Raw genomic sequence first — 23,440 nt, forward strand, 5'->3', positions numbered from 1 at the left:
CATTGCATACGCATTCCAGAGCAGTTTGTCCGGATATACCTGGATGAAACCAGAAATATCCGGTTGTGTTTTGGCTAACTCAATGCACATATAGCTAGACCCTCTGTGTTTCTCTTTTCTGGATATTATCAAAGGACTATATTGTTTTGAATTTTTTATCAGGGAACATTTAATTTTGTACCATAGAAACACTAATGGTTCCACATGGAGTCACCAACTATACATATTCATATTTTCTAGGGAGAAACCTAGAGGCACTGCAGCAAACAAACATGATATTTATGTTTGTATAGATGATATTTTATGCATTTGCCTAAGAGAAATACTTGCTTTCCTCCAAAACCATTTTTACTGTGATTTTCTTAGTCCATTTCATACGAAGTCCACACCAGTTTGTCCAGATATCACTAGATGAAACCAGAAATATCCGGTGATGTTTTGGCTAACTCAATCCTAAATATTGTGAAAGCCTCTGTGTTTGTGTTTTCTGGATATTATCGATGGACTTTATTGTTTTGAATGTTTTTATCAGAGAACATTTAATTTTATACCGTAGAAACACTAATTGGATCCACATGGAGACACCAGCTCTACACATTCGTATTTTCTAGGGAGAAAGCTAGAGGAACTGCGGCAAACAAACATGATATTCCTGTTTGTATCGATGACATTTGATGCACATGCCGAACGAAAAGACATTGCTTTTCTCTAAAACCATTTTTACTGCGGTTTTCTAGGTCCATTACATAGGAATTCCACACCACTTCATCCTGATATGGATGGATGAAACCAGAAATATCCGGTTGTGTTTTGGCTAACTCAATCCCAGATATTGCTACAGCCTCCGTGTTTGTGTTTTCTGGATATTATCGATGGACTTTATTGTTTTGAATGTTTATATCAGGGAACATTTAATTTTGTACCGTAGAAACCCAAATAGGTTCAAAATGGGGACACCAGCTCTACACATTCCTGTATTCTAGGGAGTAATCTAGAGGAACTGCGACAAACAAACATGATATTTCTGTTTGTATAGATGACATTTTTTGCACTTGCCTACGGAAACGTCTTTACTTTTCTCCAAAAGCATTTTTACTGCTAATTGCTTGGTCCATTGCATTCGAATTCCAACCCACTTTGTCCGGATATGACTGGATGAAACCAGAAATATCCGGTTGTGTTTTTGCTAACTCAATCCAAGATATTGCTACAGCCTCTGTGTTTGTGTTTTCTGGATATTATCAACACACTTTATGGTTTTTAATGTTTTTTATCAGGGAACATTTAATTTTGTACCGTAGATACTCTAATTGGTTCCACATGGAGACACCAGCCCTACACATTTGTATTTTCTAGCGAGAAAGCTAGAGGAACTGTGGCAAACACATATGATATTTCTGTTTGTAGAGATGGCATTTCATGCACTTGCCTAACGAAAAGACTTTGCTTTTCTGCAAAATCATTTTTACTGTGATTTTCTCGGTCCATTGCATATGAATTCCACCCCATTTTTTGCGGATATGACAGGATGAAACCAGAAATATCCGGTTGTGTTTTGGCTAATTCCATCCCAGATATTGCTACAGCCTATGTGTTTGTGTTTATTGGATAATATGGACATGCTTTATAGTTTTGAATTTTTTTATCAGGGAACATTTAATTTTGTACCGTGGATACACTAATTGGTTCATCATGGGGACTCCAGCTCCACACATTCGTATTTTCTACGGAGAAAGCTAGAGGAACTTCGGCAAACAAACATGATATTTCTGTTTGTATCAATGACATTTTATGCACTTGCCTAACGAAAAGACTTTGCTTTTCTCCAAAACCATTTTTACTGTGATTTTGTCGGTCCATTACATACGAATTCCACACCACTTTGTCCGGATATGACTGGATGAAACCAGAAATATCCGGTTGTGTTTTGGCTAACTCCATCCGAGATATTGCTACAGCCTCTGTGTTTTGGTTTTTTGGATATATCGATGTGCTTTATTGTTTTGAATGTTTTTATCAGGGAACATTGAATTTTGTGTTGGGAAACACTAATTGGTTCCACATGGAGACACCAGCTCTACATATTCGTATTTTCTAGGGAGAAAGCTAGATAAACTGCGACAAACAAAATGATATTTCTGTTTGTATAGATGACATTTTATGCACTTGCCTAACGAAAAGATGTTGCTTTTCTCTAAAACAATTTTACTGTGATTTCCTCAGTCTATTGCATACGAATTCCACCCCACTTTGTCTGGATATTACTTGATGAAACCAGAAATATCCGGATGTGTTTTGGCTAACTGAATCCCAGATATTGCTACAGCCTCTGTGTTTGTGTGTTCTGGATATTATCGACGTGCTTATTATTTTGAATATTTTCATCAGGGAACATTTGATTTTGTACCGTAGAAACACTAATTGGTTCCACATGGAGACACCAGCTGTACACATTCGTATATTCTAGGGGGAAAGCTAGAGGAAATGCGGCCAACAAACATGATATTTCTGTTTGTATAGATGACATATTATGCAGTTGCCTAACGAAAAGAATTTGTTTTTCTCCAAAACCATTTTTACTGTGATTTTCTCAGTCCATTGCATACGAATTCCACCAAACTTTGTCCAGATATGACTAGATGAAACCAGAAATATCCGGTTGTGTTTTGGCTAACTCCATCCCAGATATTGCTACAGTCTCTGTGTTTGTGTTTTCCGGATATTATCAATGGACTTTATGGTTTTGAATGTTTTTATCAGGGAACATTTAACTTTATGCTGGGAAACACTAATTGGTTCCACATGAGAAATCAGCTCTACACATTCGTATTTTCTAAGTAGAATGCTTGAAGAACTGCGGCAAACAAACATGATATTTCTGTATGTATAGTTGACAGTTATGCACTTGTCTAAGGAAAAGACTTTGCTTTTCCCTAAAACCATTTTGACTGTGATTTTCTCAGTCTATTGCATACGAATTACACCCCACGTTGTGCGGCTATGACTGGATGAAACCAGGAATATCCGGTTGTGCTTTGCCTAACTCAATTGCAGATATTGCTACAACCTCTGTGTTTGTGTGTTCTGGATATTATTGACATGCTTTATTGTTTTGAATATTTTTATCAGGGAACATTTAATTTTATACCGTAGAAACACTAATTGGTCCCACATGGAGACACCGGCTCTACACATTCGTATTTTCTAGGGAGAAAGCTAGAGCAACTGCGGCAAACAAACATGATATTTCTGTTTGTATAGATGAGATTTTACGCACTTGCCATTCGAAAAGACTTTGCTTTTCTCTAAAACCATTTTTACTGTGATTTTCTCAGTCCATTGCATACGAATTCCACCAATCTTTGTCCGGATATGACTGGATGAAACCAGAAATATCCGGTTGTGTTTTGGCTAACTCAATCCCAGATATTGCTACAGCCTCTGTGTTTGTGTTTTCTGGATATTATCAACGGACTTTATTGTTTTGAATATTTTTATCAGGGAACATTTAATTTTGTACCGTAGAAACACTAATTGGTTCCACATGGAAACACCAGTCTACACATTCATATTTTCTAGGGAGAAAGCTAGAGGAACTGTGGCAATCAAACATGATATTTCTGTTTGTATAGATGACATTTTATGCACTTGCCTAACGAAAAGACTTTGCTTTTCTCTAAAATCATTTTTACTGTGATTTTCTGGGTCCACTGCATACGAATTTCACCCCACTTTGTCCAGATAGGACTGGATAAAACCAGATATATCTGGTTCTCTTTTGGCTAACTCAATCCCAGATATTGCTACAGCCTCTGTGTTTGTGTTTTCTGGATATTATCAAAGGACTTTATGGTTTTGATTTTTTTTATCAGGGAATATTTAATTTTGTGCTGGAAAACACTAATTGGTTCCACATGGAGACACCAGCTCTACACATTCATATTTTCTAGGTAGAATGCTTGAGGAGCTGCGGGAAACAAACATGATATTTCTGTTTTTATAGATGACATTTTATGCACTGCCCGCAAGAAAAGACTTTGCTTTTCTCCAAAATCTTTTTTACTGTGATTTCCTCAGTCCATTACATACGAATTCCACCCCACTTTTTCCAGATATGACTGGATGAAACCAGGAATATCTGGTTGTGTTTTGGCTTATTATATCCCAGATATTGCTACAGCCTTAGTGTCTGTGTTTTCTGCATATTATCGATGGATTTTACTGTTTTAATGTTTTTATCAGGGAACATTTAATTTTGTGCTTGGAAACACTAATTGGTTCATCATGGAGACACCAGCTCTACACATTTGTATTTTCAAGGGAGAAAACTAGAGGAACTGCGGCAAACAAACATGATATTTCAGTTTGTATAGATGACATTTTTTGCACTTGCCTAAAGAAAAGACTTTGCTTTTCTCCATAACCATTTTTGTTGTGATTTTCTCGGTCCATTGCATACGAATTCCACAACACTTTGTCTGCATATGACTGGTTGAAACAAGAAATACCCGGTTGTGTTTTGGCTAACTGAATCCCAGATATTGTTACAGCCTCTGTGTTTGTGTCTTCTGGATATTATCGACGTGCTTTATTGTTTTGAATATTTTTATCAGGGAACATTTGATTTTGTACCGTAGAAACACTAATTGGTTCCACATGGAGACACCAGCTCTACATATTCGTATTTTCTATGGAGAAAGCAAGAGGAACTGCGGCAAACAAACTTGATGTTTCTGTTTGTATAGATGACATTTTATGCACTTGCCTAACGAAAAGACTTGCTTTTCCTCAAAAACATTTTTACTGTGATTTTCTCGATCCATTGCATATCAATTCCACCCCATTTTTTCCGGATATGACTGGATGAAACCATAAATATCTGGTTGTGTTTTGGCTTACTACATCCTATATATTGCTACAGACTTAGTGTCTCTGTTTTCAGGATATTATCGACGTACTTTATTGTTTTGAATGTTTTTATCAGGGAACATTTAATTTTGCGCTGGGAAACACTAATTGGTTCCACATGGAGACACCAGCTCTACACATTGGTATTTTCTAGGGAGAAAGCTAGAGGAACTGCGGCAAACAAACATGATATCTCTGGTTGTATAAACGACATTTTATGCACTTGCCTAAGGAATAGACTATATTTTCCCCAAAACAAACTTTATTGTGATTTTCTCAGTCCATTGCATACGAATTCCACACTACTTTGTCTCTATATGAATGAATGAAACCAGAAATATCCGGTTCTCTTTTGGCTAACTATATCCCAGATATTGCTACAATCTCCGTGTTTGTTTTTTCTCAATATTATCAACGGACTTTATTGTTTTGAATGTTTTCATCAGGCAATATTTAATTTTGTGCCGGGAATCTCTAATTCTTTCCTCATGGAGACACCAGCTCTACACATTGGTATTTTCTATGGAGAAAGCTAGAGGAACTGTGGCAAACAAACATGATATTTCTGTTTGTATAGAGGACATTTTATGCACTGCCCGAAGGAAAAGATTTGCTTTTCTCCAAAACCATTTTTACTGTGATTTTCTCGGTCCAAGGCATATGAACTCCACACCATTTTGTCCGGATATGACTGGATGAAACAAGAAATATCCACTTGTTTTTGGCTTACTATATCCCAGATATTGCTACAGCTTCTGTGTTTGTGTTTTCTGGATATTATCGACGTGCTTTATTGTTTTGAATGCTTTCATCAGGGAACATTTAATTTTGTACTGTAGAAACACTAATTGGTTCCACATGGAGACACCATTCTACACATTCGTTTGCTCTAGGGTGAAAGCTAGAGGAACTGTGGCAAACAAACATCATATTTCTATTTGTATAGATGACATTCTATGCACTGGCCTAATGAAAAGTCTTTGCTTTTCTCCAAAACCATTTTTACTGTGATTTTCTCATTCCATAGCCTACGAATTCTACCCCACTTTGTCCGGATATGACTGGATGAAACCAGAAATATCCGGTTGTGCTTTGGCTAACTCAATCCCAGATATTTTTACAGCCTCTGTGTTTGTGTTTTCTGGATATTATCGATGTGCTTTATTGTTTTGAATATTTTTATCAGGGAACATTTAATTTTGTACCGTAGAAACACTAATTGGTTCCACATGGTGACACCAGCTCTACATATTCGTATTTTCTAGGGAGAAAGCGAGAGGAACTGCGGCAAACAAAGATGATATTTCTGTTAGTTTCGATCACATTGTATTCAATTTTCTAACAAAAAGGCTTTGCTTTTCTCCAAAACAATTTTACTGTGATTTTCTCGGTCCATTGCATATGAATTCCCCACCAGTTTGTCCCGATATGACTGGATAAACCCAGAAATATCCGGTTGTGTTTTGGCTAACTCATCCGAAATATTGTGAAAGCCTCTGTGTTTGTTTTTTCCGGATATTTTCAATGAACTTTATTGTTTTGAATGTTTTTATCAGGGAACATTTAATTTTATACCGTAGAAACACTAAATGGATCATCATGCTGAAACCAACTCTACACATTTGTATTTTCTAGGGAGAAAGCTGGAGGAACTGCAACAAACAAACATGATATTTCTGTTTGTATAGATGACATTTTATGCACTTGCCTAACAAAAAGACTAAGGGTTTCTCCAAAATATTTTTACTGTGATTTTCTCGGTCCATTGCATACGAATTCAACACCAGTTTGTCTAAATATGACTGGATGAAATCAGAAATATCCGGTTGTCTTTTCGCTAACTCAATCCTAAATATTGCTACAGCCTCTGGGTTTATGTTTCTGGATATTATCCATGTACTTTATTGTTTTGAATGTTTTTTATCAGGGAACATTTAATTTTGTACCGTTGAAGAACTAATTGGTTTATCATGGGAACACCAGCTCTACACATTCGTATTGTCTAGGGAGAAAGCTAGAAGAATTGTGGCAAACTAACATGATATTTGTTGGTATCGATGACACCTTGTGCACTTGCCTAATGAAAACAGTTTGCTTTTCTCCAAAACCATTTTTACTGTGATTTTCTCGTTCCATTGCTTACGAATTCCATACCAGTCTGTCCAGATATGACTGGATGCAACCGGAAATATCCTGTTTTGTTTTGGCTAACTCAATCACAGATATTGATACAGCCTCTGTGTTTGTGTATTCCTCATATTGCCCACGGACTTTATTGTTTTGAATGTTTTTTATCAGGGAACATTTTATTTTGTGCTTGGAAACACTAATTGGTTCCACATGGAGACACCAGCTCTACACATTTGTAATTTCTAGGGAGAATGCTAGAGGAACTGCGACAAACAAACATGATATTTCTGTTTGTATCGATGACTTTTTATGCACTTTCCCCTACGAAAAGGATTTCCTTTTCTCCAAAATGACTTGTACTGTGATTTTCTAGGTCCATTGCATACGAATTCCACACTAGTATCTCAGGTTATGACTGGATGAAACCAGAAATATCCAGTTTTGTTTAGGCTAACTCAATGAAAGATATTGCTACAGTCTCTGTTTTTGTGTTTTCTGGATATTATCAAGGACTTTAATGTTTTGAATGTTTTTTATTGGGGAACATTTTATTTTGAGCTTGGATAGAGTAATTGGTTCCACATGGCGACACCAGCTCTACATATTCATATTTTCTAGGGAGAAAGCTAGAGGAACTGCGGCAAACAAACATGATATTTCTGTATGTATAGATGAACTTTTATGCAATTGTCTAAGGAAAAGACTTTGCTTTTTCTAAAACCATTTTGACTGTGATTTTATCAGTCTATTGCATACGAATTCCACCACACTTTGTCCGGATATGACTGGATGAAACCAGAAATATCCGGTTGTGCTTTGCATAACTCAATCCCAGATATTGCTACAGCCTCTGTGTTTGTATGTTCTAGATATTATTGACGTGCTTCATTGTTTTGAATATTTTTAGCAGGTAACATTTAATTTTATACCGTAGAAACACTAATTGTTTCCACATGGAGAAACCAGCTCTACACATTCGTATTTTCTAGGGAGAAAGCTAGAGGAACTGCGGCAAACTAACATGATATTTCTGTTTGTATAGATGACATTTTACGCACTTGCCATTCGAAAAGACTTTCCTTTTCTTTAAAACCATTTTTACTGTGATTTTCTTGGTCCATTGCATACAAATTCCACCAAACTTTGTCCGGATATGACTGGATGAAACCAGAAATATCCGGTTGTGTTTTGGCTAACTGAATCCCAGATATTGCTACAGCCTCTGTGTTTGTGTTTTCTTGATATTATCGACGGAATTTATTGTTTTGAATATTTTTATCAGGGAACATTTAATTTTGTACTGTAGAAACACTAATTGGTTCCACATGGAAACACCAGTCTACACATTCATATTTTCTAGGGAGAAAGCTAGAGGAACTGTGGCAATCAAACATGATATTTCTGTTTGTATAGATGACATTTTATGCACTTGCCTAACGAAAAGAATTTGCTTTTCTCCAAAACCATGTTTACTGTGATTTTCTGGGTCCACTGCATATGAATTTCACCCCACTTTGTCCGGATAGGACTGGATAAAACCAGATATATCTGGTTCTCTTTTGGCTAACTCAATCCCAGATATTGCTACAGCCTCTGTGTTTGTTTTTTCTGGATATTATCAAAGGACTTTATGGTTTTGATTTTTTTTATCAGGGAATATTTAATTTTGTGCTGGAAAACACTAATTAGTTCCACATGGAGACACCAGCTCTACACATTTGTATTTTCAAGGGAGAAAACTAAAGGAACTGCGGCAAACAAACATGATATTTCAGTTTGTATAGATGACATTTTTGCACTTGCCTAATGAAAAGACTTTGCTTTTGTCAAAAATCATTTTTATTGTGATTTTCTCGGTACATTGCATACGAATTCCACACCACTTTGTCCGCATATGACTGGCTGAAACAAGAAATATCCGGTTGTGTTTTGGCTAACTCAATCCCAGATATTTTTACAGCCTCTGTGTTTGTGATTTCTGGATATTATCGATGTGCTTTATTGTTTTGAATATTTTTATCAGGGAACATTTAATTTTGTACCGTAGAAACCCTAATTATTTCCACATGGAGACACCAGCTCTACACATTCATATTTTCTAGGGAGAAAGCTAGAGGAACTGCGGCAAACAAACATGATATTTCTGTTTGTATAGAGGACATTTTATGCACTGCCCGAAGGAAAAGACTTGGCTTTTCTCCAAAACCATTTGTACTGTGATTTTCTCGCTCCATTGCATATGAATTCCACACCTCTTTGTCCTGATGTGACTGGATGAAACCACAAATATCCGGTGGTGTTTTGGCTAACTCAATCCTAAATATTGTGAAAGCCTCTGTGTTTGTGTTTTCTGGATATTATCGATGGACTTTATTGTTTTGAATGTTTTTATCAGAGAACATTTAATTTTATACCGTAGAAACACTAATTGGATCCACATGGAGACACCAGCTCTACACATTCGTATTTTCTAGGGAGAAAGCGAGAGGAACTGCGGCAAACAAACATGATATTTCTGTTTGTATCGATGACATTTGATGCACATGCCGAACGAAAAGACTTTGCTTTTCTCTAAAACCATTTTTACTGTGGTTTTCTAGGTCCATTACATAGGAATTCCACACCACTTCATCCTGATATGGATGGATGAAACCAGAAATATCCGATTGTGTTTTGGTTAAGTCCATCCAGATATTGCTACAGCCTCCGTGTTTGTGTTTTCTGTATATTATCGATGGACTTTATTGTTTTGAATGTTTATATCAGGGAACATTTAATTTTGTACCGTAGAAACCCAAATAGGTTCAACATGGGAACACCAGCTCTACACATTCCTGTATTCTAGGGAGTAATCTAGAGGAACTGCGACAAACAAACATGATATTTCTGTTTGTATAGATGACATTTTATTGCACTTGCCTACAGAAACGTCTTTGCTTTTCTCCAAAAGCATTTTTACTGCTAATTGCTTGGTCCATTGCATTCGAATTCCAACCCACTTTGCCCGGATATGACTGGATGAAACCAGAAATATCCAGTTGTGTTTTTGCTAACTCAATCCAAGATATTGCTACAGCCTCTGTGTTTGTGTTTTCTGGATATTATCAACAGACTTTATGGTTTTTAATGTTTTTTTCAGGGAACATTTAATTTTGTACCGTAGATACTCTAATTGGTTCATCATGGAGACACCAGCTCTAAACATTCGTATTTTCTAGCGAGAAAGCTAGAGGAACTGTGGCAAACACATATGATATTTCTGTTTTTAGAGATGGCTTTTCATGCACTTGCCTAACAAAAGACTTTGCTTTTCTGCAAAATCATTTTTACTGTGATTTTCTCGTTCCATTGCATAGGAATTCCACCCCATTTTTTGCGGATATGACAGGATGAAACCAGAAATATCCGGTTGTGTTTTGGCTAATTCCATCCCAGATATTGCTACAGCCTCTGTGTTTGTGTGTTCTGGATATTATCGACATGCTTATTATTTTGAATATTTTCATCAGGGAACATTTGATTTTGTACCGTAGAAACACTAATTGGTTCCACATGGAGACACCAGCTCTACACATTTGTATTTTCTAGGGAGAAAGCTAGAGGAACTGCGGCCAATAAACATGATATTTCAGTTTGTATAGATGACATTTTATGCACTTGCCTAACGAAAAGAATTTGCTTTTCTCCAAAACCATTTTTACTGTGATTTTCTCGGTCCATTGCATACGAATTCCACCAAGCTTTGTCCGGATATGACTGGATGAAACCAGAAATATCCGGTTGTGTTTTGGCTAACTCAATCCCAGATATAGCTACTGTCTCTGTGTTTGTGTTTTCCGGATATTATCAACGGACTTTATGGTTTTGAATGTTTTTATCAGGGAACATTTAATTTTATGCTGGGAAACACTAATTGGTTCCACATGAGACATCAACTCTACACATTCATATTTTCTAGGTAGAATGCTTGAGGAGCTGCGGCAAACAAACATGATATTTCTGTATGTATAGATGACCTTTAAGCACTTGTCTAAGGAAAAGACTTTGCTTTTTCTAAAACCATTTTGACTGTGATTTTCTCAGTCTATTGCATACTAATTCCACCCCACTTTGTGCGGATATGACTGGATGAAACCAGGAATATCCGGTTGTGCTTTGCCTAACTCAATCGCAGATATTACTACATCCTCTGTGTTTGTGTGTTCTGGATATTATTGACGAGCTTTATTGTTTTGAATATTTTTATCAGGGAACGTTTAATTTTATACCGTAGAAACACTAATTTATTCCACATGGAGATACCAGCTCTACACATTCGTATTTTCTAGGGAGAAAGCTAGAGGGACTTCGGCAAACAAACATGATATTTCTGTTTGTATAGATGACATTTTACGCACTTGCCATTCGAAAAGACTTTGCTTTTCTCTAAAACCATTTTTACTGTGATTTTCTCGGTCCATTGCATACGAATTCCCCCATACTTTGTCCGGATATGACTGGATAAAACCAGAAATATCCGGTTGTGTTTTGGCTAACTCAATCCCAGATATTGCTACAGCCTCTGTGTTTGTGTTTTCTGGATATTATCAAAGGACTTTATGGTTTTGATTTTTTTATCAGGGAATATTTAATTTTGTGCTGGAAAACACTAATTGGTTCCACATGGGGACAGCAGCACTAAACATTCGTATTTTCAGGGAGAAAGCTAGAGGAACTGCGGCAAACAAACATGATATTTCTGTTTGTATAGTTGACATTTTATGCACTGCCCGCAAGAAAAGACTTTGCTTTTCTCCAAAATCATTTTTACTGTGATTTCCTCAGTCCATTACATACGAATTCCACCCAATTTTTTCCGGATATGACTGGATGAAACCAGGAATATCTGGTTGTGTTTTGGCTTATTATATCCCAGATATTGCTACAGCCTTAGTGTCTGTGTTTTCTGCATATTATCGATGGATTTTACTGTTTTAATGTTTTTATCGGGGAACATTTAATTTTGTGCTTAGAAACACTAATTGGTTCATCATGGAGACACCAGCTCTACACATTTGTATTTTCAAGGGAGAAAACTAGAGGAACTGCGGCAAACAAACATGATATTTCAGTTTGTATAGATGACATTTTTTGCACTTGCCAAAAGAAAAGACTTTACTTTTCTCCATAAACATTTTTATTGTGATTTTCTCTGTCCATTGCATACGAATTCCACACCACTTTGTCCGCATATGACCTGTTGAAACCAGAAATATCCGGTTGTGTATTGGCTATCAATCTGAAAGATTGTGAAATCCTCTGTGTTTGTGTTTTCTGGATATTATCGACGTGCTTTACTGTTTTGAATATTTTTTCAGGGAACATTTAATTTTGTGCTGGGAAACACTAATTGGTTCATCATGTGGACACCAGCTCTACGCATTCATATTTTCTAGGGAGAAAGCTAGAGGAACTGCGGCAATCAAATATGATATTTCTTTTTGTGTAGATGACATTTTCTGCACTTGCCTAACAAAAAGACTTTGCTTTTCTCCAAAACCATTTTTACTGTGATTTTCTCGGTCCATTACATACGAATTCCACACCATTTTACCGGATATGACTGGATGAAAGCAGAAATATCCGGTATTGTTTTGGCTAACTCAATCCCAGATATTGCTACAGCCTCTGTGTTTGTGTTTTCCTGACATTATCCATGGACTTTATTGTTTTGAATGTTTTTTATCAGGGAACATTTAATTTTGTTCTTGGAAACACTAATGGGTTCCACATGGAGCTAAAAGCTCTACACATTCGTATTTTCTAGGGAGAAAACTAGAGGAACTGCGGCAAACAAACATGATATTTCTATTTTCATCGATGACAATTTATGCACTTGCCTAATGAAAAGACTTTGCTTTTCTCTAAAACCATTTTTACTGTGATTTACTCAGTCCATTGCATATGAATTCCATACCACTTGGTAAGGATATGACTGGATGAAACCAAAAATATCCGGTTGTGTTTTGGCTAACTCAATCAGAGATATTGTGAATGACTCTGTGTTTGTGTTTTCTGGATATTATCGATGGAGTTTATTATTTTGAATGTTTTTATCAGGGAACATTTAATTTCTTACCGTTGAATCCCTAATTGATTCATCATGTGGACACCAGCTCTACGCATTCGTATTTTCTAGGGAGAAAACTAGAGGAACTGCGGCAAACAAACATGATATTTCTGTTTGTATAGATGACATTTTGTGCACTTGCCCAACGAAAAGAATTTGCTTTTCTCCATAACCATGTTTACTGTGATTTTCTCAGTCCCTTACATATAGATTCCACACGAGTTTAATGGAAATGACTGGATGATACCAGAAATATCCGGTTGTGTTTTGGCTTACTCAATCCGAAATATTGTGAAAGGTTCTGTGTTTGTGTTTTCCTGATATTATCGATGGACTTTATTGTTTTGAATGTTTTTATCATAGATCATTTAATATTGTACTGTTGAAACACTAATTGGTTCCACATGGAGACACCAGCTCTACACATTCGTATTTTCTAAGGAGAATGCTAGAGGAACTGTGGCAAACAAACATGATATTTCTGTTTGTATCGATGACATTTGATGCACTTGCCTAACGAAAAGACTTTGCTTTTCTCCAAAACCATTTGTACTGTGATTTTCTCGGTCCATTGCATACCAATTCCACACCACTTTGTCTGGATATAACTGGATGAAACCAGCAATATACGGTTTTGTTTTGGCTAACTTAATCCCAGATATTGCTACAGCCTCTATGTTTGTGTTTTCCGGATATTATCGATGGACTTTATTGTTTTGAATGTTTTTTATCAGGGAACATTTAATTTTCTGCTTGGAAACACTAATTGGTTCCACATGGAGACAACAGCTCTACAAATTCGTATTTTCTAGGGAGAAAGCTAGAAGAACTGCGGCAAACAAACATGATATTTCTGTTTGTATCGATGACATTTTATGCACTTGCCTAACAAAAAGACTTTGCTTTTCTCCAAAACCATTTTTGCTCTGATTTTCTGGGTCCATTGCAAACGAATTCCACAACAATTTGTCCAGATATGACTGGATGAAACCAGAAATATCCGGTTGTGTTTTGGCTAACTCAATCCGAAATATTGCTACAGCCTGTCTGTTTGTGAATCCTGATATTATCGATGGACTTTATTGTTTTGAATGTTTTTATCAGGGATCATTTAATTTTGTACCGTTGAAACACTAATTGGTTCCACCTGGAGACACCAGCTCTACACATTCTTATTTTCTATGGAGAAAGCTAGAGGACCTGTGGCAAACAAAGATGATATTTCTGTTTGTTTAGATGACATTTTATGCACTTGCCTAACGAAAAGACTTGGCTTTTCTCCAGAACCATTTTTACGCTGATTTTCTCGCTCCATTGCATACGACTTCCACCCTAGTTTGTCCAGATATGACTGGATGAAACTGGAAATTTCCGGTTTTGTTTTAGCTAACTCAATCCCAGAGATTGCTACAGCCTCTGTGTTTGTGTTTTCCGGATATTATCCATGGACTTTATTGTTTTGAATGATTTTTATCGGGGAACATTTTATTTTCAGCTTGGATACAGGAATTGGTTTTACATGTATACACGAGCTCTACACATTCGTATTTTCTAGGGAGAAAGCTAGAGGAACTGCGGCAAACAAACATGATATTTCTGTTGTAAGACCCCCGAAAGGTATCTCACACTTCTACCGACCCCAGAAACACGAATTCCAGTCCAATCGATGCAAGTGCATGAGGAAGTTTATTACATCTGCGCAGATGGGCCAACTCTAAGCACAACAGCACCCTCTAGTGCAGTGCGAGAAGAGAGGCCCCGATCATCAACCGCTCAAAGTATTTAAGGCTTAAAACCACAACATTAGCATATCTCCACAGCATTACACAAAGGATCACAAGATAAACCGCAGCATGACGAATTATCATAAGTTAAAGGGTTTTTCCTGGGTGAGGGGACAAAAAACCTTGAGCAAGCATAAACACGGGTTCATCATGACCAAAAACTTAACATAGCTTCTAAAATAATTATCACATGCTCAATTATCTCATAAAAGCATTAGCACAATCATCACATGTTACAAGGTCAGCTAAAGTCTAGTTATCTAAAAAAAAATGCATTTTGCAAGCCCAGCCGTTTTGTACAAAAGCAAAACAGTATGCAGTTAGCTCACAAGCAACTCCAATTTAACCCCATCCTGCCTCAATTTCACATTCCCCCCTTTTCTTTTTGTCAAATTTTAATCTTAAAATTTAAGTGAAATTATGGGGATGAGTTATACCATTTGCACCACAGCCATTAATATTAGGTCCAAGGGGCAGGGACGCTGTCGGTGCGGACAATGCAGGTGGGGCGGCGCCGGTTCAGTACGAGAATCAGCTGCTGCCGCTCCTGCTCCAGCTCCCTGACCTGCATCTTTAGTACCGCGTTTCTGAACTCCAGCCGCTCAAACTCCCGCTGCAGGGTCTCCGTGCGCTCCTTCCTCCGGGCCCACACCGCCTTGTTCTGTTCCAAGCGCCTTTTCCTCCGCTCCTCCTGTTCGTCGAGCTCACTTTCTACAGGTTGGGGCCTCTTGTCCAGGTTTACCTTGTTAGCGTTGCCGTTGGCGGGGGCGTCTTTCCCATCCTCCGCCTCCTTTACCACTTCTTTCTTTCTTAAGTCCTTGGTGGTGACCTCGGTGCTGGTGTCCACGGCTGCGTCAGGCATGCCCAGCTTTATCTCCAGCAAGGGCACGATTATGGTCCCAATGCATTTCAGCTCCTTCACGATCAGAGCCGAGCCGGGCCGTCCGGTCAGGGGGTCTTGCCCTGGCAGAGAGCCCGTGGTCACAAAAGGGTCGGGAATCTGCCCATGCATCATAGCAGGCCGGCCAGGCACAGGGTCTGAAACGAGTGTGGGAGCACGAAACTTTTTCTTTATCCTGCAACAAAGGAGGGGAGCCGGGTATGAATACTAAACAGTCTTCAAAAGTCCCACCCCGAGCAGATTCCAAGAGCCACTCCACTCAAGATAAGACTCTTAAAAGACCGTCCAGTTGAAACTTTGGTGTTGTAAAGTTAAAATCCGAGTTTAAGCTGATAGGCGGCAGCCGGCCGCCTCCCCATGCGCCCACCAAATCCGCTGCCAGACACAGGTTTACAAACACATCTCTGTGCCTTGCAGCCGATTTTATGAGCACAAAAGCAAGTCTACAGGGTAGGGGAAGCATGTTCCGCGGGATAGAAAAATTACAAAAAGGCATCAGAATTTAAAAACAGAAAATACAACAGAGACAAAAACAGAAAACACATCCCTTGACCCAAATACTTTTTGTGACTTTCACACACCCTCTTCGACTTACTTTAAACATTTTACCATTTTTATTTCAGTCTAGAGTAAACTAGCCATCCGGATAAAGTCATCCTTACAAACCATGTCCTTTTCTTATGTAAAAAGCTCTCTCTCTTTTTAACCCTTTTTACCAACAATACTCTTTCCTTTCATGTCCCTAATGTTTAGTGACCAATGACATTAAATTTATAACAGCTTTCAAAAACCTGTGCAGGATATTTAGCTCCTGCGTAAGCTGCTCCACGCGCCTGCGCAGCTGCTCATTCTCTGCCATGTACTGCTGTATCTCCAGGATGCGCCGCTTGGTCTTGCGCACGGCGATATTGTTGCGCTCCCGCCGCAGCCGGTACTCCAGGCTGTCATTCACTGCCTTCTTGCCCTCCTGCGAGGGGTCAGCCGAGGAGGGCGCCTCGAGGGGGCTGCTGGGGGGCACGGTGGTGGCCAAGGGGGCCTCGGGGACGCACTGGGGCTGGCCCGGTGCCGTCAGGGTTGGGGGCAGGTGCACGGGGGGCACAGTGGTGGCCAAGGGGGCCTCGGGGACGCACTGGGGCTGGCCCGGCGCCGTCAGGGTTGGGGGCAGGTGCACGGTCGTCTGCCCGCAGTGTGCCACCTGGTACTGCAGGGGATTGTAACTGCCCCAGTTGCCACCTCGGCCGCCCTCTGGCCCCCGGGGCTTCTCCTTCACAGCCACCGTCCTAGGGTTGTAGCTCCCTGGGCTGCTGTCAGGTGCCGACTCCATGGCAGAAAGGTCGGAGAGCAAAGCCGGGGACTGTTCCTCCTGGAAGCCCTCGAAGCCCTGGGAGGCGAACATTTAAGCAAAGCCTGGCGGGGTAGGGAAGTTGCAAAAGAATTAATACTTGGCCCCAACCAATCTGCCGCGAGTGTGGGTTTCCATACGCAGTTTATATACAGAAGCTTGAACGCAGCGCAAGTCAGCACTGCCCAGTTTGTTATAGTGCTGTGCCTGTCGCTGCATCCACGCCCCCACATCCAGCCCAGACCAGATCAATCAGCAACATCTCGACCCAGTCCCTAGTGCCAGCTCTCCGTTATGGTTAAAGCTTCCCCTAGCTGAATAAAGCTTTCTTTAGCTAAACCCCCCTGCACCCTGGCCACCTCTGGCTTGCCCGGGAGACAAAGCTGGGTCCATTATCTGAACCCAGTACCTTTGGTTGCCCAAATCGGGGAAACATTGGCGCTTCGTCGGAAAAGCCTTTGTCTGTTCTGAGTTCCCCATGGGTAGTGGCGAAAGCGTACCTGCTGTTCTTGTGAATTTTCACCCACTCCTTTTTTCTTGGCTGCACGGAGTGCTTGGTCCATAGCGATCAGCTCTGCCCGCCAAGCAAAGTTCTCGGGAGGGGGGTTGGAGATAGAAACCAAGACCACTGACCTCGTTCGGCCGCCTCTCACTGTTGTCCCCGTTGTACTCCGGAAGCTAGGGGGATGTCGGCTCACGTGGGCCCGTCCCGGACACCGCAGGAGGTGATGGAGCATTATCCATAGGAACCTGGGCAGGGCCTGCATCCCCAACACTATCCCCAGCCGTGTGACGGACCACACGTATCCCAGCAAGGGAGGGGCCGCTGTCGCCCAGCCTCACCACTCCGCTGCTGCCGTCTTTCCTCTCGCTGGCTTGCAGAGGCCGTTTTCGGTCAGTTCAGTCCCGTGTGGCAGACGTGCACCACTGGATTCCCGTTGTTAGTCGGATCTTAAGCAGACTTGTCCTTTTGGGCACTTCTCTGCGCTTTTGTCGGTCTCCCGGGGTCCCTGCCTATTCTGATTTTCCCTTACTCTGCTGCCCTTTAACTGTGGTGGCCAGGATCCTAATTAGTTCCTGTTTCTTAGCCCATCTTAAACTTCCCCTTTTGTTTTTAACTAAATAACTTTAACCCCTTCAGCTAATCTCTTCAGGAGAGTCTGGCAGTAGAGTCTGAGTCTCCTACAGAGTTTCATTTAAGTATAGTAAAATTAATGTTAGTAAAACAGGCCCTGCAAGTCCTGTCAGGGCTTGTGATCCCAGTTATAAGGTGGAGAAGGGCGGCCAGTTAGAACGGGTCGGGGGTCCTCCCTTCTCCATTTCATCGGATTCTTCCTCCTCCATTTCTCTTCTGGTTTCCAAAAAGGGCACCGCGGGCCTCTTTGGGAAGCGGGGGATATAAGGTGCCATCCTAAGGAGGCGAGGGGCTGGCCACTCAGATGTACAGAAACTTGTCCAGTTCTTCTTTTGCACTCTTATAGACAAGTTTTGGGCCCGCTCCCGGACCTCTCTCCAATGACCTAAAGTAAGACTCAAAGGTGTAGTTAATTCCTGTCCCATGTTGGAGGGGAAAGGCAAATAAGGAAAGTATATTAGAACACAGAAACAATCACAAGACTCACAAATCACAAGACTTCACAAAGACACTGCGCGCAAAACCAAGACAAAACCGAAACCACAACTTCCGACGGGAGTGGCTGCTGCCACCAGCCCTTCTCCCGGGGAAGAAGACCGAGACAAAACTGAAACCAAAACTTCCGACGGGAGTGGCTGCTGCCACCAGCCCCCTTCTCCCGGGGAAGAAAACCTTTTACCTGGTGGGAGAGCGGCCTAGCCAGCCTCCCCCAAATCACCGCCACTGGAGCATCCCCCAGGGCCCGAGCCAGGGGTCGCGGACACGTCTGTCCTTTCCTACTACTGGCTCAACTCTTTCGGCGCCTAGCACCCGGACGCCTAGCGCCCGTACAACATAAACCTCTGGTACGTCAAGCGCCCCGGGAAAAAATAAAAAAAAATCAACAAAACACACAAAAACACTTAAAACAGCAAAAACTTACCTCCGATTGGAAAATGGAGCGTGGGTCTGGGGTCTCGAATCCCGGACGAGCCCCCAAGAATGTAAGACCCCCGAAAGGTATCTCACACTTCTACCGACCCCAGAAACACGAATTCCAGTCCAATCGATGCAAGTGCATGAGGAAGTTTATTACATCTGCGCAGATGGGCCAACTCTAAGCACAACAGCACCCTCTAGTGCAGTGCGAGAAGAGAGGCCCCGATCATCAACCGCTCAAAGTATTTAAGGCTTAAAACCACAACATTAGCATATCTCCACAGCATTACACAAAGGATCACAAGATAAACCGCAGCATGACGAATTATCATAAGTTAAAGGGTTTTTCCAGGGTGAGGGGACAAAAAACCTTGAGCAAGCATAAACACGGGGTCATCATGACCAAAAACTTAACATAGCTCCTAAAATAATTATCACATGCTCAATTATCTCATAAAAGCATTAGCACAATCATCACATGTTACAAGGTCAGCTAAAGTCTAGTTATCTAAAAAAAAATGCATTTTGCAAGCCCAGCCGTTTTGTACAAAAGCAAAACAGTATGCAGTTAGCTCACAAGCAACTCCAATTTAACCCCATCCTGCCTCAATTTCACACTGTTTGTATAGATGACATTTTATGCACTTGCCTAACGAAAAGACTTTCCTTTTTTCCAAACCATTTTTACTGTGATTTTCTCGGTCCATTGCCTATGAATTCCACAGACCTTTGTCCGGATATGACTGGATGAAACCAGAAATATCCGGTTGTGTTTTGGCTAACTCAATCTGAAATATTGCTACAGCCTTTCTGTTTGTGTATTCCTGATATTATCCATGGACTGTATTGTTTTGAATATTTTTATCAGGGAACATTTAATTTTGTACCATTGAAACACTAATTGGTTCATCATGGGAACACCAGCTCTACACTTTCGTATTTTCTAGGGAGAAAGCTAGAGGAACTGTGGCAAACAAACATGATATTTACGATTATATAGATGGCATTTTATGCACTTGCCTAACGAAAGACTTTGCTTTTCTCCAAAACCATTATTACTGTGATTTTCTCGGTCCATTGCATACGAATTCCACAACACTTTCTCCGGATATGACTGGAGGAAACCAGAAATATCCGGTTGTTTTGTTTAATTCAATCCGAAATATTGCGAGAGCCTCTGTGTTTGTGTTTTATGGATATTATCGATGTGCTGTATGGTTTTGAATGTTTTTATCAGGGAACATTTTTTTTGACAGGCAGAGTGGACAGTGAGAGAGAGACAGAGAGAAAGGTCTTCCTTTTGCCGTTGGTTCACCCTCCAATGGCCGCCGCGGTAGCCCAAGATGATATTTCTGTTTGTATCAATAACATTTTATGCACTTGCCTAACAAAAAGACTTTGCTTTTCTCCAAAACCATTTTTACTGTGATTTTCTCGGTCCATTCCATAGGAATTCCACATGAATGTGTCCGGATATGACTGGATGAAACCGGAAATATCCGGGTTTTTTTTCGCTAACTCAATCCCAGATATTCCTAAAACCTCTGTGTTTTCTGGATATTATCAATGGACTTTATTGCTTTGAATGTTTTTATCATGGAATATTTAATTTTGTACCGTTCAAATACTAATTGGTTCATCATGGGGACACCAGTTCCACACATTAGTATTTTCTAAGGAGAAAGCAAGAGGAACTGCGGCAAACAAACATTTCATTTCTGTTTGTATAGATGACATTTTATGCACTTGCCTAACAAAAAGACTTTGCTTTTCTCCAAAACCTTTCTTACTGTGATTTTCTTGGTCCATTGCATACGAATTCCATACCACTTTGTCCGGATATGACTGGATGAAAACAAACATATCCAGTTGTGTTTTGGTTAACTCAATCCGAAATATTGTGAAATCCTCTGTGCTTGTGTTTTCTGGATATTTCTATGGATTTTATTGTTTTGAATGTTTTTCATCAGGGAACATTTAATTTTGTGCTTGGTATCACTAATTGGTTCCACATGGAGACAACAGCTCTACGCATTCGTATTTTCTAGGGAGAAAGCTAGAGGAACTGTGACAAACAAACATGATATTTCTGTTTGTATAGATGACATTTTATGCAGTTGCCTAACGAAAAGACTTTGCTTTACTCCAAAACCATTGTTACTGTGATTTTCTCGGTCCATTGCATACGAAATCCACACTAGTTTGTCCGGATATGACTGGATGAAACCAGAAATACCCAGCTGTGTTTTGGTTAACCCAATCCGAAATATTGTGAAATCCTCTGTGTTTGTGTTTTCTGGATATTATCGATGCATTTTATTGTTTGGAATGTTTTTATCAGGGAACATTTAATTTTCTGCTTGGAAACACTAATTGGTTCATCAAGGGGACACCAGCTCTACACATTCGTATTTTCTAGGGAGAAAGCTAGAGGAACTGTGACAAACAAACATGATATTTCTGTTTGTATAGATGACATTTTATGCAGTTGCCTAACGAAAAGACTTTGCTTTTCTCCAAAACCATTGTTACTGTGATTTTCTCGGTCCATTGCATACGAATTCCACACCAGTTTGTCCGGATATGACTGGATGAAAACAGAAATATCTGGTTGTTTTGGCTAACTTAATCCCAGATATTGCTACAGCGTCTGAGTTTGTGTTTTCTGGATATTATCAATGGACTTTATTGTTTTGACTGTTTTTATCAGGGAACAATTAATTTTGTACCATTGAAACACTAATTGGTACATCATGGGGACACCAGGTCCACACATTAGTATTTTCTAGCGAGAAAGATAGAGGAATTGCGACAAACAAACATGATAATTCTGTTTGTATAGATGACATTTTATGCACTTGCCTAAAGAAAAGACTTTACTTTTCTCCAAAACCATTTTTACTGTGATTTTCTCGGTCCATTGCATACGAATTCCACACTACTTTGTTCGGATATGACTGGATGAAACCAGAAATATCTGTTTATATTTTGGCTAACTCAATCCCAGATATTCCTACAGCTTCTGTGTTTGTGTTTTCTGGATATTATCAACGGACTTCATTGTTTGAATGATTTTTATCGGTGAACATTTTATTTTGAATTTGGATACAGTAATTGGTTCCACATGGAGACTCCAGCTCCACACATTCATATTTTCTAGGGAGATAGCTAGAGGAACTGCGGCAAGGAAACATGACATTTTTGTTTGTATAGATTATATTTTATGAACTTGCCTAACGAAAAGACTTTGCTTTTCTCCAAACCATTTTTACTGTTATTATCTCGTTCCATTGCATATGAATTCCACAGCAGTTTGTCTGGATATGACTGGATGAAACTGGAAATATCTAGTTTTGTTTTGTCTAACTCAATCCCAGATATTGCTACAGCCTCTGTGTTTGTGTATTCTGATATTAGATGGACTGTATTGTTTTGAATGTTTTTTTATCTGGGAACATTTAATTTTGTGCTTGGAAACATTAATTGGTTCCACAGGGAGACACCAGCTCTACACATTCGTATTTTCTAAGGAGAATGCTAGAGGAACTGCGGCAAAAAAAACATGATATTTCTGTTTGTATAGATGATATTTTCTGCACTTGCCCAACGAAAAGACTTTGCTTTTCTCTAAATCCATTTTTACTGTGATTTTCTCGGTCCATTGCATACGAATTCCACACCAGTTTGTCCGGATATTACTGGATGAAACCGGAAAAATCCGGTTTGGTTTTGGCTAACTCAATCCCAGATATTGCTACAACTTCTGTGTTTGTGTTTTCTGGATATTATCAATGGATGTTTTTGTTTTCAATGTTTCTTCTCAGGGAACATGTATTTTGAGCTTCGATACAGTAATTGGTTCCACATGGAGACACCAGCTCTACATATTCGTATTTGCTAGGGAGAAAGCTAGAGGAACGGCGGAAAACAAACTTGATATTTCTCTTAGTATAGATGACATTTTATGCATTTGCCTAACGAAAAGACTTTGTTTTTCTCTAAAACCATTTTTACTGTGATTTTCTCGGTACATTGCATACGAATTCCACACCAGATTGTCCGGATATGACCGGATGAAGTCGGAAATATCCACTTTTTTTTGCTAACTCAATCCCAGATATTGCTACAGCCTCTGTGTTTGTGTATTCCTGATACTATCCACGGACTTTATTGTTTTGAATGATTTTTATCAGGGAATATTTAATTTTGTGCT

General features: G+C 39.6%; 1 protein-coding gene across 1 annotated transcript; it reads right to left on the reverse strand.

Annotated features, from left to right (window-relative positions):
* Positions 1-15,391: 15,391 nt before the first annotated feature.
* On the reverse strand, positions 15,392-16,027 carry LOC133750508 (jun dimerization protein 2-like). The gene is made up of 2 exons (XM_062180092.1): positions 15,794-16,027; positions 15,392-15,661 (listed from the first exon to the last, which is right to left on the reverse strand). Exons 1-2 carry the CDS (start codon positions 15,944-15,946, stop codon positions 15,392-15,394), a joined length of 423 nt encoding a protein of 140 aa, XP_062036076.1. The 5' UTR covers positions 15,947-16,027.
* Positions 16,028-23,440: the final 7,413 nt, after the last annotated feature.

The sequence above is a fragment of the Lepus europaeus genome, chromosome 21 (genome assembly GCF_033115175.1).
Source record: "Lepus europaeus isolate LE1 chromosome 21, mLepTim1.pri, whole genome shotgun sequence".
Taxonomy (NCBI): Eukaryota; Metazoa; Chordata; class Mammalia; order Lagomorpha; family Leporidae; genus Lepus; species Lepus europaeus.